A 13882-nucleotide genomic window follows, 5' to 3' on the forward strand; every position below is an offset into this window, starting at 1 on the left:
GTAGCCTGAAGGGCCCTTGTTCCCTCTTTTTGCAGGACATACATCTGCGGGAGAGGAACAGCAGCGCATGGCGTTCCAGTCCCCTGTCAGGGCGTTATTGTCCACCACGCTAGAGTTTTAGCGAGTCCCAGAGTAGATGGCGCCTCAGGTCTCAACGTTGCATGGGTAGTTGAGCCACAGGATTGATTTATGCGAGGGGTCAAAGCGGCAGCAAGATCCATCATTCGACTGCTGGCACGGTTGAGCCCCGTAGGGCACGTATGCTAGATCCACGGATTAAAAGCACCATGCAGGGATTATCGTGCAGACCCTTCTCTAAGAAAAAAGAAATCAATCATACCGATTGAATGCCACATGTGAAGCCATGTTTGGGATCACGGTTGCCCAAGCGATACGGTGCAATCGTTGTAGGCCGTTCTCATAACGCGGTCTGTGTATATACGAGACCTGGCTTATGCAGGAGATGTGGGCTCATTAATCATTTTCCTCTGTCATAAATCCGAAGGTTGCAGGATTTAAAATCCAATTCCGGGAACTGCAACCCCTTCGGGAGAAGATTCCAGTACTCAGTACTTAGTTTAGTACTTTACACACGGATAGGGCGGATAAGTCCTAACACATCCCACAAGCATATGAGGGACCAAGCTGAAAGATAGATTTTTAAGTGGATCCCTGTAATGACTGAGGGGCCTCATATGGTGGTTAGAGGTTGTTTGCTTTAAGGTGCTTGAGACCGATGGTATGACGGCTGTCATTCCATGGTTGGCATGCATTTGGATGACCGATCTTGTTGTTCCCATGGGAATCATATCATTGTGATTCAGGGACAAAGATTGATTAGAAGATTAAATCTTTTGTTGAACCTTGTAGGTGTGTAGAAGGGAGAAATAGTAGAGAAGAAGAAGACGATGATGAAGATGATGAAGGAAACTGTCACCAGGCCTGCCTGTCTGTCCTTCACGTGGACGGTTGATCACCTGCTTGCCTGTTTGGGTAGTTTGCCTGGTCTTTGCGGCCTCAGGTTTTCTATTCAGGTCTCTTTCTTTCTTTCTCTCTTTACTTCTCCCACGCCATCCCCCATCATGTATCGTCCTTACTTACATCACTTCCTTTCTCAGCTCTAACCTTCCACGTTCCACATGCAAGCATTGTGTTACGTCTCACGCAAATCAAACGCAGTGAAACTGCTGACCCCAAATCAACTGTTCACCAGACGATCAGTGAGTGCCCCCCAGCCAACCACGACTACGGCCCGGCATACTTAATCTTTCGCTAGTATTGGCCTTACCCCTCCTTCGGTGCTCCTTCGGTGCCCGTCCTCACACTCGGAGCAATCATCTCCTTTCAACCTGCAGTTCATTCCGTCTCTCTGACGACGGTGTACGTCGGCCTTGCTCAGTCCTCGAATCAACTCGATTGTTCATACAACCTGCCGCCGACGCCCGTCAACTGTTCACACTCGGCAGCCTCTCGCGTCAGCCTCGCTTACCCCACTTCACTGCAAGTCCGTCGTCTACCGTCCTCTTCTCAAAACCCCCCTCTCATCTCTCTTTCGCCTGCCTTTGTACTCTCTTAGTCACTTCAGATTCATCTTTCGACTGGTCTCCTTAATGTCATACGTTTACAGAGAGCGCGATCGCGAGCGGGACTGGGACGAACCCCGGTCGACCGTGTCTATCAAGCGTTACGTCATTCCCTCAGAGGAGGAACGGGAGCGGGATTTCTTCTATCGCCATGAGGAACCAGCCGACCGAGAGCTGGTTATCCGGCGCACTCATGAGCGAGAGGATCCGGTGATGGTTCAACGATATGAACGGGAAATTGACTACGACTCGCGCCCACTTGACTACCGCTCCGAAAGAGACTATTACGAACGTGAGTATTATGTGCCCGAGCGCATCCGCAGTCACCCCGCCCCCGTTATCATTCGTGAAACTCAGCCGATAATCCTTCTTGAAGCACGCGGTCCGGTCTACGTCAATCCACGAGAATCCGATTATGCGATTGTGCGGCGGCCGGAAGTGGACCGTGAGCCTGAAGGCTACTACTACCACCGGCGTGTCCGGGAGTGGGATGAAGACCGCCGCTCCCGACGCGAACTCAGCCCCAGTGACTCCGTTTCTCAGGCTACTCGTCGTCGGGATGAACAAGACTATAGCAGCGATGAGAGCATGGTCTATATTCGCAAAGAGACGCGGGAGTACGATGACCATCCTCATCATCGGCGGCGGCATCTCGCCGAGGGCGCTTTGGCAGGCGTTGGGGCGGCCGAGCTTCTTCGCAACCATCATAAGAAAGAAGGGGAGGAAGTGGCGGAAGGAGTTGGCCGCCTCGGACGGGACGTGGGCGCCGGTGCATTGGGCGCCATTGCCGCTGAAGCCGTCTCACGCGCAAGAGAACACTATCGCAGCAAAAGTCGGCATCGCTCCCACTCTTTCGACGACGATCACAGATCACACTCCCGTCATCATCACCATCATCACCATCATAGCCGCAGTCGTCGAAGCCGCAGTCGCTCTCACTCCCACTCGCGTGCACGCACGCTCGCAGAACTGGGCTTGGGTGCAGCTGCTATTGCGGGCGCAGTTGCCCTGGCACGAAACAAGTCCAACTCCAAGAAGGACCGGCGCAGTCGATCTCGTCACCGCCGGGCTGCCAGTTCCACCCGATCGTTGCCGGTCACCAAAGATGGAGAGCGCAGCCAGTCTCAAAGCAGAAAGCACATGGCCGAGGCGGGTCTAGCCGGAGCAGCTGTGGCTGGCCTTATCGAGAGGGCCCGGAGTCGCTCACGCCCAGGACGACGTGATCGATCTCGTTCCAAGAGTGCAATCAGAAAAGCCCTGCCAGTGCTAGCGGCTGGTCTTGGAACCGCTGCTGTGACCGGCTTGTACGAGAAAAACAAGGAGAAGAAGGAAGGATCCCGCCGCCGCTCTAGGTCGCGCAGCCGCGCCCCTTCAGAGGTTTACTCTGACCCAACGAAATCCTCGCCTGGATTAATTGAATACGGGGAGCACCCAGTCCACGGAAGTATTCCTGCCAACTACTACGGTCGACCTGGGAGCTCGCATGGGTACTACTCGGATGCATCTGATCCTGTTGCAAGTGGTGCGGCAGGCTTTGGATCAACACGGCGCCGGGACTATAGCCGCAGTCGTAGTCGGAGCCGAGGCCGGGCTGTCCGTTACAGTAGCGATTCGTCAGATTCAGAAAGCGACAGGCGGAGACGACGGCGAGGTGGGCACGAACGGCCTCGCAGTCGCTCGCGCGAATTCGCCGAGGCCGCTTTAGGAGCGGCGGGGGTCGGTTACGCAGCCCACAAGCTGTCCCAGCGGAATGAGCGCAAGAAGGCGGGGCGAGACAGGGACAGATCAGGTAAGTAAAAGTCGGCTGTTGAGGCTTTCAAGTACTGACCAGTCATGAGCCAGATGAAGAAGGTCCGTACCAGCATGATCCGTATCCACCTCCTGCTGCTCCTCGGCCGATCGACGATCATCAGTACTACCCCAATACCAATTACTTTCCCCCGCCCCCTGGCTCCGCGCCTCGCACCGAACCAGCGCCGTACAACCCTGCGGACTATCCACCCCCGCCCGGCGCTGTACCACCGCAGCCGTATGCTCATTCCGCGCGTCCTGGGCCAGAACCGTACGCGCCTCGGCCCCGGAGGGTAGAAGAGAATGTGAGTGCCGCATGGAAACATCCCCATCACCCCGTTGCCCAAGATCGCATATATGATGGTGGGTTCAGGGAAGGCCGCCTAGCAGACAAAGGGGCCCTTGCTGACGTTGCCTGCAGGTCTAGATGCACGGTCACCGCTGAGAACCCCCCGCGCGAAAAAGCGACGACCTCGCGCTGCCAGCCAGCCGGCAAGACCGAAGTCGGTTGCCTTTGACCTTAGCTCGGAGCATGAGCAACAGAATGACCCAGGATACGAAACGGACGACAGTGACTCGACCATTGCATCAACACATGGACGTGGGCGCTACCATACTCCACATCGCCGGCACTCGTCGTCTGAACCGTTTGCTGCACGTACACGGTCTGAGGATCGGTCCCGCAAAGATGGCGCGGAGTCTGATTCTGATTCAACTATTGATTTGCCTGATCGGTTCGACTCACAGGGTCGTCTCCTACCCCAGCCAGGGGATGATCCCTTGGCGGATGGGTTGGAGCAGCTGCTGAGGAGAATCAACCGCGTCTTTGTTTGAATGACTGCCATTTTCTGCTTTCGTCTTCTTTCCCCTCTTTCTTGTTGCATTATATCTTTCTTTGTTCGCGACTTGTGCTTCTTTCCCCCACTAATGTAGTAACGATGTGATGATCATGACAATCTCGGTAGTTATGCAATGAATGATGATGAAGTCCGATGTCCGGCCGAAAGGATTCCAGTCACGGTATGCAGGAGGCGGTCTTGTCACCTGACGATCCGCCGATCCGATCATTTGCCTGAACTGGAGGCATGCATGATTCACTTCAAGTAACGAACTTTGACCACCACCATCCTGTGATCCCATCGTTGTCCATCTTCTATAGATTGGGAAAGAGTGTGTCTTCCTTATAATCCAAGGACAATCCTGTCTCTTCCGGTACACATACAAACCCTGCCCCCAACCCTCCCACCCAGACCGAACATCAGCATTTCCCTTTCCAGATAAACCCCCCGGTATTGCGTTCCAACATGGGAGGACAGGGTACCTATTAGCACAGGATTCCCTTCCTCGACCTTCTAATCAAATTAGTAAGATATCACCAGCCACATTTGACCCACCCGATCGTCAGGAGTATCCGACTAATGGTACGGAGTAAGTACAGTCCTGTGTTCCGTAGAGATCATATCATATCATATATCATAACCCTCTCCGGGGTTGATCGACGTACAAAGCCTCACTCATTAATGTTTCCGCCGCCACTCCTTGGCTAATATCAGATCTTCCGCCTCGGAGCCGAAGGATGGCTGGCTGGCTGGCTGGCTGGCTGGCTCTGTTTGTCGTATACTCTTCTCTTTTCGGGCGGGAAAAGACTTTCGTTCTGTCGAGTTCCACTCCACCTCGTCAAGGGAGAGAGGTGGCTCGGCTGACTCACGTAGATCAGGGTCTGTGTCGATGTTGTGGTTTTGTGGGTGGGTGGGTGTCGGTGCTAGAGTGGATCGCTTGATATCAGACTTGGGTCCTTTCGGGTTATCAGTGGGCGAGCCTGGGTTGGTAAGCTGGAGCTGAAGCTGAGGAGAACAGACCATCCGAGGCTGTTGATTACGGTTGGCTGGGCATAACCTTGTTGTTCTGGTTGTCGTTAGCGGGTTTGTAGCGTACGGTCTCTCTCTCTCGCATGCGTAGGTTACTCGGCTGTTCGCTACACAGATTCAACAGCCCCAAGGAACCAAGGAATGAATATGTACGTGCCACAGACATAGAGGAAACATGCTTATATCTGAGTTCATTGCCAGAGCTCTCCTACCCTATCACCCTTCTCCGGTGAGCCCTCCTACCTATCCTTCGTATACGACCTCTACCCGCTGGGAATTAGGCTTCGCATCCGGATCCTCCTCGCCTCTTTCGCCAGCCGCGACCACCTTATCACCGAAGGACGCGGCAATCTCCTCCAACGTCTTCTGTTTGGTCTCTCTGTAGGGAAAGGGGGATATATGAGTCACTTCTCAGAGAGGAAAACCGTTGATGGGCTACTCACGGAAAGTAGAGATACGCGATGATTAAAAAGAAGAGCGTGCAGGCCACGAAGACATAGTAGTAGTTCTCATGAATATTGGCGAAGGCGCTGGGGCCCGCTTCGGTTACTATTAGAGAATCAGATCGTGTCAATCTTTTTTTGTGTCGACGAAAGCATTGCAGTGGGAAGGAAGAGGTTTGTTCGGTTTGGGAAACCTACTTGCGACATTGACAATAAAGTGAGATGCTGCTGCTAGTCCCATGATTTTGCTGCGGAGTGCGATGGGCAGAACTTCGGCACCGTAGAGCCAGGTGGTACTGTTGAGCATACCGTCTTCATTTTTGAAGGGATTAGTGAATGGTATGTTTTAGATGGTTTGGGTCGGAGATGTGTGCTTACAGTAGACCACCACAAATAGATAGATTCCTAGGATGGCGAAGCCCTTCCCGACTCTGTTGTCGGTATTCTGGAATTCGCGCTGCATGACAGCGGCGTAGATTTCAATGGCGATGATCCCGGCGAGGCCGGCTATGATCATTCTATTGTTGGGTCAGTCTCTGGCACTGGTTGGGTCTGTGCTTTGGGTGGAAAGCATACTTGCGACGGCCCCATTGATCCGTTAGATATATGGTGGTTAGGCAATTTGTGAAAAAAGCGACGGTGCCGTATACGGCGGCTAGGGCTAGGATAGTGTGGGAATCGATCCCGAGGGATTTGTATAGAGTTGCTGTGACAAGGCTGTGAGTCTTTATCCTGAGGGAAGGAGTATGGGCAGGCCTCAACACCCACTTTGGTAGTACTAGCTCCCAGTCAGCAGGTGATATTTCTATGACATTCACCATCAACTGATCGAAATGACATACCTGGATAACGTTCACACCGGTAAGACTCGTCATCGTCTGCACAGCGATTGAACTACCCGACCGTGTCAGTCGAGAGTCTCTCCTCGGTTATCCTGCAGAGAACGTACACTAGGGCTCGCCGCCTGAACAGACGGAAAATATCTTTGTAGGACGTTATCTCCCTTTCCTTCTCATACTGAATCTGAGCGACCATTTCCCCAAATTCTTGGTGGGCCTCATCCGGACGCAAGTCCCGTCGGCCTTTCGTGAATTCGCTGCGTGCCTTTTCAATCTGAGCTACTCGAATCAGGTGGCGTGGGGAATCCGGCATAAAGGTTACTAGCCCGGCGAACATAATGATCCCCCAAGGAACTTGGATCGCCAGAGGGAGTCTCCACTGCACTTGACCATAGGGTGCATAGCTACATGCGTACCCGACCCAGTTGGAAGCCATCGTTCCAAAGGCGATGCCGCAACCCGAGACACCACCAATGACTCCGCGATAACGAGGGGCGGATATCTCACTGAGATAGATCGGGACTGTAGCGACCATCCCACTGTCGCGTTCATAGTTAGCCCCAATGCCAAATCGTGCTTTTACGAATATCATTTGCACTTGCCCAACAGCATAACCAGCCAGCAATCGACCGGCAAGAAACATCCCGATATTCACCGCCGCGGTCTGAATAATTGTTCCGATAGTGACAACAATGCACTGCAGCTCCATGAACCGAAGGCGACCGAGCTTATCTCCGACTGCAGTCTGGGTGAGGGCGCCGACTGCCTCACCGGCGATATACACCGATACAACCTACACTATATAAGCCCCCGGAGCTCCAGAATTTGTCCCAGTGACTCACAGCTCCGGTCAAGCCGTTAGAAGGGTGGTTCATATAGTCAATCCAGCTTTCATGGGCGATTGCTGATTGGAAAGCGTTAGCTCTTATGGAGAGGACCGCATCACCAGAAACGCTCACTTGTCGTGGCAATCCCTGTATCAAACCCCTATGGACCAGCGGAATTAGTGCTAAAGCCATCCCCAGGGGCTGTTCGCCTTACGAATAAGAAGGTGCCGATCGCAGCGAATATGGCCACTCCAAAGGCATACCAGAGAGCCATTTTGTATTGGACGGAGAGATTGAGGCCGAAACGAAACGGCTATCGTGTATGCTCGAGCTCAATAACAAAGACGCGTTGCGGGACAGCCCTGGCATGCGGATATATAGCTGCGCGAGCCATCAGCCGAGGGTGTGGTTTGTACAACGTCAACATCGACTCGGAGGATGGCCGAACAACCAAGGCCAATCCGGGGTATGAACTTGGGGAATGTGGGCCAAACCTCAATGAGGCCCGTATTCAGTGCAGATCAAACTCCAGTCAATGTCATGCAAATTGCGCAAAGCCGCAGATTCCCCCGCATTTGACGGCAAGTAACTTGGAGTGGGCGATTCGGTAGCTGTTGGCCCGAGCCTGAGGTTTGTGTGGCAGTTTCCTTCCACCGCGGTTATGGCTGGGTTGCTTTTGGGCCTTGATCTGAGACGGAACATTGATGCATTAAAGTGATGTGATAATTTCGAAGATTCCAGGAGCCATTGATAAAGAAGAGCATGTAGGATCGATGTAGATATCAGTTCAGTGCGGGGAAGGAATGCCTGGGAGGTCTTCCACCGGACTCGGACCTCGTGACTTGACTGAAGGTCTGAAGAACTTAAATGACAGTTGGTGGAAGATTCTCAGCCTCGGTTGCGCGGAGGATTGCTTGCGTGGCTGGCTACCCAGTGCCTAGACAGACCATAAGAAGTAGACCAGGTACAGTATCAAGACTGTAGTCTGGACTGAATATATACTCGCATGGAGGGTGTTATATCCAGCAGGAAAAGCACCACCTTAATATGGCCCGGAGTACATATACTTCGCTGTAATGTCGCCGAGTCAATCATTATCATTTCTAAGCAACCAAGTAGACAAACTGTAAAAGCCCTTGATGATATGATACAACAAGATAGTAGTAGTCAGTAGTCAGTACAGTATAGGTCCATAGGTCCCCAGTCCCGGGGCGGGCGGGCGCGAGTCAGAGATTGCCCAATACAGCCTAGCGCCCTCATTAAGCGAGGCTAGCAGCACTAGCGTCAGCCCCCCTCCAGCTGAGCATATATAAGGCACATCTCCCCAGCACCCTTTTAGAATTTTTTTCTCTTTTCTTTTCCAGCTCTCTTTGCCTTTTGGCTTAGATCAAGTGTAGTATCTGTTCTTTTCAGTTTAATCTCTGAAAGTGTTCTAAGGAACACAACATTGATTAATCTTATTTTTGTACCCTGCAGTCTGACCTCTGTGCTTGCGCATGTCGGACTGCACAGTGTCATCGGGCTTACACTACCCCCGATCGACGCGAACCCCCTTTTTCATCAATCTAGCCGGCTTGTCCGACTGGTTGGAGAAGAAGTGTCGGTAGTCGTTCATTCTGGTAGTACTCTGTAAACCTGAGAGATCGTCCCATGGATAGGCGTGAGATAGGGAGTTGTCAGCAGTAATGGCCGTAGAACCTGTGGTATCTGGAGAGATATTGTACTAATGTACTACAGATAACGCGGCGTGACCTCTACGTTGTAGCCAGATAATGAATGCGAGACAGGCGCGGAAGTGCAATGTCAAAGGTCTTACAAAGCACAAGCCTCCCAAAGAATTACACTGTCACTACAGATGGACCAGGAACACGGCTAATTTCGTCAAGAGACTCGTCAACTAGGAGTCATATATTCTTTTTTTCTTTTGAATATGAAGACCCTATTTCATTTTCCATTGCCATTGTCATATGCCACCGCCGGATTAGCAATGCAGGAAACCCAGAGCCGAACAAGAAAATCGCAAATTTAGAAAACAAGAGCAGCACCCTTGGTCTTCTTGTCACCACTGTTGGTCGAGGGAGATTAGCATCTGAGCCGCAGCACGCCAGGGCGGGCGAAACATACCCAAGCTCGAAGTGCTTGCAGCGCTTCAGGGAAAGCTGCTTCTTCTGCTTGCAAGCAGTGCACTCAAGACGCAGGACGATCTTCTTGGTAGTCTTGGCCTTCTTGTGGAAGACGGGCTTGGTCTGACCACCATAACCGCTCTGCTTCCGATCATAACGACGCTTACCCTGGGCGAACAGGGAGGCCTAGAGGGGGAGAACAACTGCATCAGTATGCCGCTCGTCGTCGAAACCTCTCAAGGACGGGCGGGATTCACCTTTCCAGCCTTGTACTGGGTGACCTTGTGCTGGGTGTGCTTCTTGCACTCCTTGCCCTTGCAGTAAGTCCGGCGGGTTTTCGGAACGTTGACCTGAATTCGAGTGAAAAAGATGGATCAGCCTCTGCTGGTGAAGAAGTGACAGGCTCGCAAGTGCAGTGTGTTCCCGGGAGTCTTCGTCGTATTAAAGAGTGCCAGTCAGCGAGTGGCGCGCCATAAAATCCGGACGTTATCGAGGACACGTTGTCGTCGAGTCATGGCGAAGATTTTGTGTCTATTCTGTTGCAAGTCGATACTCTCGTCCCGATTGCACAAAGTGGTTCGGTCGCCTCACCCCACGAACTTTCACGAAATCGTCACGTCGAGTTCATCGTCACCCTCGTCCGCTTTTTGTCGTTCTTTTTCGGTGCCATAGAGGTCGTTCGCAGGCGGCTCGTAAAATTCGTTGCCGGGATCGATCAATCGGAAAAGTATCGAATCTCGCCATCTCGCCCTTCCATCGCATGCCGCCTTGTCGAGCAAAAATTTCGGACGCCCAGGAACACGGAGACAAAGGCGAAAAAAATCAATGGGACAATATCCTTACCATTTTGACTGATTTGGCCGGATCGCGAACTTGGTGGTCGTTGATAGTCTCTTGTCGGGGAGGATCAAGTCGGGCTGGCGGCGGTGCGGTGGGTTGTGGGATTTCGTTCGCTTAGGGTGCGGCCTAACCGCGTTTGTGTGTCAGCAGCCAAGACTCGACCCTCCCTCCAGGCTCCACGGCTCTCTTGCCTGCCTGAGGCCAGAACAGCTATCGGCCTTTTCCGGCTATCATTATCTATCATCTTGGCCTCTTTCTCCATGACATTGATACTTTCTCACGGGCATGTCGTTGACAGCCGCCAACTGGAGCTTGTTTATGAGTGTTTATGTCTATCTATGAAAAGCCTTTTCCGAAACTGGCGCATTCTCCTCCGCCATAGAATGAACTCCCAGTACAGATTTCCAGCCCTCGTTCCTGTCCAACGAGCCATTCACCTTTCCAAGGTACGGGCTCCTGTTCACGGGGCCAATATTCCGCTCGAAGCTTTTCGTTGATGGCCTCAATCTTGTTAATCAGTGCAGCCACACGATTGTCATCAAACTTCCCTTCCCCTCCTGACCCCGGCGCCTCAGTTAAGAAACCCTCGCGAGTGATGAAACGTGCGATTGTAACATGCGCCGAAGGAGCAATGTACCTGGGCTTCATCGGTAGTCCTATCGCCGCCACCTGCGCAGAGACATCTCTTCGCAGATGGTGATATGTATACTCATCGTCGTGATACTCTTGCTGGCGGACATTTTCAGTCCCATCATCAGCTTCTGGAATGAAACTCAGGGCCATTGCAGTCGCATCGTAACTAATCACCGGCCTGAATAGACGTGTGCGGTGGTAGTATGTGTAGTTTACCAACTGCGGTATGATGCCACTGCCCTTAAGTTGAGCGACGAGGCCATCAATCTCTGGTTCGGTTCGGCAACTAGCAACTTCCAGGGCAGTCATGTGCAGATAGTTGGGTGGCGTAAACCACAGACCTAGCCATAATCTCATATGTAATCAGTTTCGTATCGCGGTACTGGATCCGGCCAGGGATACTGGAAAAGTGAGTGGGGGCGTGATAACACGCACTGGGAGCAACATCCTCAATTTCCTGCTGAATCTCTTTGATCAAGTTTCGAATATGCTGCGGTGGGCGGGCGAGGATTGTCAAGCTGTGTCGATGATCAACAAACGGCGCAGCCGCTGCAGCGCCTGGCCGCTCATTCTTTGCTTGCTCATGCAAGCATCTGAGGATATCGTCGACTTGCCAACCGGGGAAACTGGGATCGAGTAGTTTATCTTTCTGTTGCTTGCTCCGATTGAATCGATGAGCTTCGTAGCGAGCTTGGATTTGCCTCTGTCACCGATCAGTGTGCCTGGCTCTATACGTAGGTCTAGCCGTGGAAACTCCCGAGTCCATACCGGATCATTATGGCACTCTGCAATGAGCTCGTCGAACGGATTAGAGGCTTGGTCACTATCGCCCATTTTGGACTGGATTGTAGAAGATAGAGAATCAGGTGCGAAAGCGCCAATTGAAAGTGGTCAAAGAATAGCCATTGGCGTTGCAACTTGAAAGGATCTGACTCGGATGCCTGACTGCTATATATAGTTCAAGTTGTCCGTCTACTATAGCTCGTAAGCACCGCACCAAAGTGATCGGCAATCAGCCTGGAGCAATTACTTGAGTATCTCTTCAAAGCTCACCCGTCAGCAGCCAGAAAACTCATGGCTTATGACCAATCTTCTAGATAACGACACAATATTGCAAGCAAGCAACTAATTCGAGCCCGCCGTTGATCTGATCTGATCTGGTGCTCTCGCCGAGCCTTTCCAGACAGTGTGTTGATGCCCCACCAGAAACCCCGCCGCGGCTTTCCCGTCAGCAACAAACCACCTCCTGCTTACTACTTACTTACCACCGACCAAGTCTACCCCAACTTCTCTCGCATACCCGGACTTAGATCTTGCGCTGCGCTATCGCAAACCTTCTCCACCATCTTCCGCCCTTTTACCATATAGACCGACCGTCCATTCAAGATGTTGATCAAGTAAGTGCAAATGCGCGCCCGCGTGAAGCCAACCCAACCCCACCTCCGAAGGCGACCCTACCTACCTTTTCCATGACGCAGAGAGGCCGTCGTCACCGAGCTATCGAGAACAAACCCAACTAACCATTCCTCGTGATTACAATACAGAGTGCGCACCCTCACCGGCAAGGAGATCGAACTCGACATCGAGCCCGACTACAAGGTGCTTTGCCTCCCTTTCCTTCCTTTCCCCTCCGTCCTCCCTTAAACCAATTATCCTATCACCATCCGCGAGCCTGCGGTTCGGTTCTGCGTCGCCCGTCGCCGTGTGACAAGAATGACAAGACCCCAGCCAGCCAGCCAGCCAGCCACTGGCACAGCTAGGAGGCAGACCGATTTGTGACAGAGAAGAAAAAAACACGAACCACGAAGCCTTCCCAATTCAAACCCCAAAACAATCTCAACCTCAACTCAACGAGAAAGACAAAAAGTCCCCATCGCTAATTCAACCCTCATCCCAAAGGTCTCCCGGATAAAAGAGCGAGTCGAGGAGAAAGAAGGCATCCCACCGGTCCAGCAACGACTGATTTTCGGCGGAAAGCAAATGTACAGTACACTGCCTCCCAGACACACATTTCCACAAAAAAAAGCGCTGACTCCTCGTCTTGCAAACAGGGCCGACGACAAGACTGCCGCAGAATACAACCTCGAAGGTGGTGCCACACTACACCTGGTTCTCGCGCTTCGGGGTGGTATCTAAATGGAAATTGGGGAAAAGAGAGAAAGGGAGAGAGGAAGAGAGTCCTCTTTCTGAAATGCTATGTGGAATAGTAAATCGGTTTTATTTTCTTTCTTTTAATCTTCACTCCGATAATCTCTTGTTCCGTGTTTCAGGAACTGGCTTTCCTGATAAGACGGAATTGTTCATCATGCTTTTTTTCGCAGGCGTACAGAATTCAGGGCGCATGAACGTCCGCTTGGGCTGTCTCCATCCTCGCCCTTGTAATGTGCTTTACCTTTTGGTAAAGGTCGGCCTTGATGTGATACAATAATGCAGTCATGGCGGATCTACTGATATCGATCGGTGAGTCAATCGTTGTTCCGTTGGGATAGTCCGGTAGAGATTGGTAATATTGCCGCTATAGACGATGCGGTTCGGTCTCGTACTACAGCAGGTAACGAGGTATATGGATAGCACGATGAGGTGTAAAGAAGGATGTTTTCATCTCATTGACTTCGTACCATATATAACCCCAAACCAGTTCGCCTCCAAACCCGTTCTAGATGATTCCCCGGCAAGAAATAGCAAAGCTCATTGCGCCAAATGCGATGCCAACATTGTCAAGTTGAGCTTGCGCAAAAAAAAAATGAAGAGCGAGTTAAAGAAATATATGACTTCAGAATGGTATGAAGCAAATGCAAATAGACTAAAAAAGTGTACGGCAATATGCCGAGCCTCTTTTGAAGGGAAGCCCGGCCCACGTCCAAGAGTCAGACCTGTACAAGACAGGTTGTCCTGGAATATAAATGAAGTGAATTCGTGGTCCGATGATGAGTTA

The 13882-nt window shown here is 51.9% G+C and overlaps 4 protein-coding genes across 4 annotated transcripts; 2 read left to right on the forward strand and 2 right to left on the reverse strand.

Moving 5' to 3' along the window:
* Nucleotides 1-1610: 1610 nt before the first annotated feature.
* On the forward strand, nucleotides 1611-4208 carry BO97DRAFT_411842 (DUF3824 domain-containing protein; the record flags this gene model as incomplete). The annotated part of the gene is made up of 3 exons (XM_025696194.1): nucleotides 1611-3372; nucleotides 3426-3737; nucleotides 3796-4208. The coding sequence occupies 3 exons, from the start codon at nucleotides 1611-1613 to the stop codon at nucleotides 4206-4208; spliced, it is 2487 nt and encodes an 828-aa protein (XP_025554226.1).
* A 1212-nt stretch (nucleotides 4209-5420) lies between these two features.
* Nucleotides 5421-7735, reverse strand: hxt8 (putative MFS monosaccharide transporter (Hxt8)). Its single transcript, XM_025690765.1, has 12 exons — nucleotides 7566-7735; nucleotides 7484-7511; nucleotides 7367-7428; nucleotides 7127-7317; nucleotides 6635-7063; nucleotides 6528-6579; nucleotides 6454-6463; nucleotides 6262-6391; nucleotides 6064-6203; nucleotides 5884-5997; nucleotides 5686-5791; nucleotides 5421-5621 (listed from the first exon to the last, which is right to left on the reverse strand). The coding sequence occupies exons 1-12, from the start codon at nucleotides 7623-7625 to the stop codon at nucleotides 5486-5488; spliced, it is 1458 nt and encodes a 485-aa protein (XP_025554227.1). The 5' UTR covers nucleotides 7626-7735; the 3' UTR covers nucleotides 5421-5485.
* Nucleotides 7736-9225: 1490 nt separating this feature from the next.
* Nucleotides 9226-11781, reverse strand: BO97DRAFT_468611 (60S ribosomal eL42 domain-containing protein; the record flags this gene model as incomplete). Its single annotated transcript, XM_025699761.1, has 6 exons — nucleotides 9226-9416; nucleotides 9476-9660; nucleotides 9732-9824; nucleotides 10741-11288; nucleotides 11383-11650; nucleotides 11716-11781. 6 exons carry the CDS (start codon nucleotides 11779-11781, stop codon nucleotides 9377-9379), a joined length of 1200 nt encoding a protein of 399 aa, XP_025554228.1. The 3' UTR covers nucleotides 9226-9376.
* Nucleotides 11782-11977: 196 nt separating this feature from the next.
* BO97DRAFT_403709 (NEDD8 family protein RUB1) lies at nucleotides 11978-13334 on the forward strand. Its single transcript, XM_025694795.1, has 4 exons — nucleotides 11978-12344; nucleotides 12492-12546; nucleotides 12847-12929; nucleotides 12999-13334. The coding sequence occupies exons 1-4, from the start codon at nucleotides 12334-12336 to the stop codon at nucleotides 13081-13083; spliced, it is 234 nt and encodes a 77-aa protein (XP_025554229.1). The 5' UTR covers nucleotides 11978-12333; the 3' UTR covers nucleotides 13084-13334.
* The last annotated feature ends 548 nt before the right edge of the window (nucleotides 13335-13882 follow it).

The sequence above is a fragment of the Aspergillus homomorphus genome (assembly GCF_003184865.1).
Source record: "Aspergillus homomorphus CBS 101889 unplaced genomic scaffold BO97scaffold_6, whole genome shotgun sequence".
Lineage (NCBI taxonomy): Eukaryota > Fungi > Ascomycota > Eurotiomycetes > Eurotiales > Aspergillaceae > Aspergillus > Aspergillus homomorphus.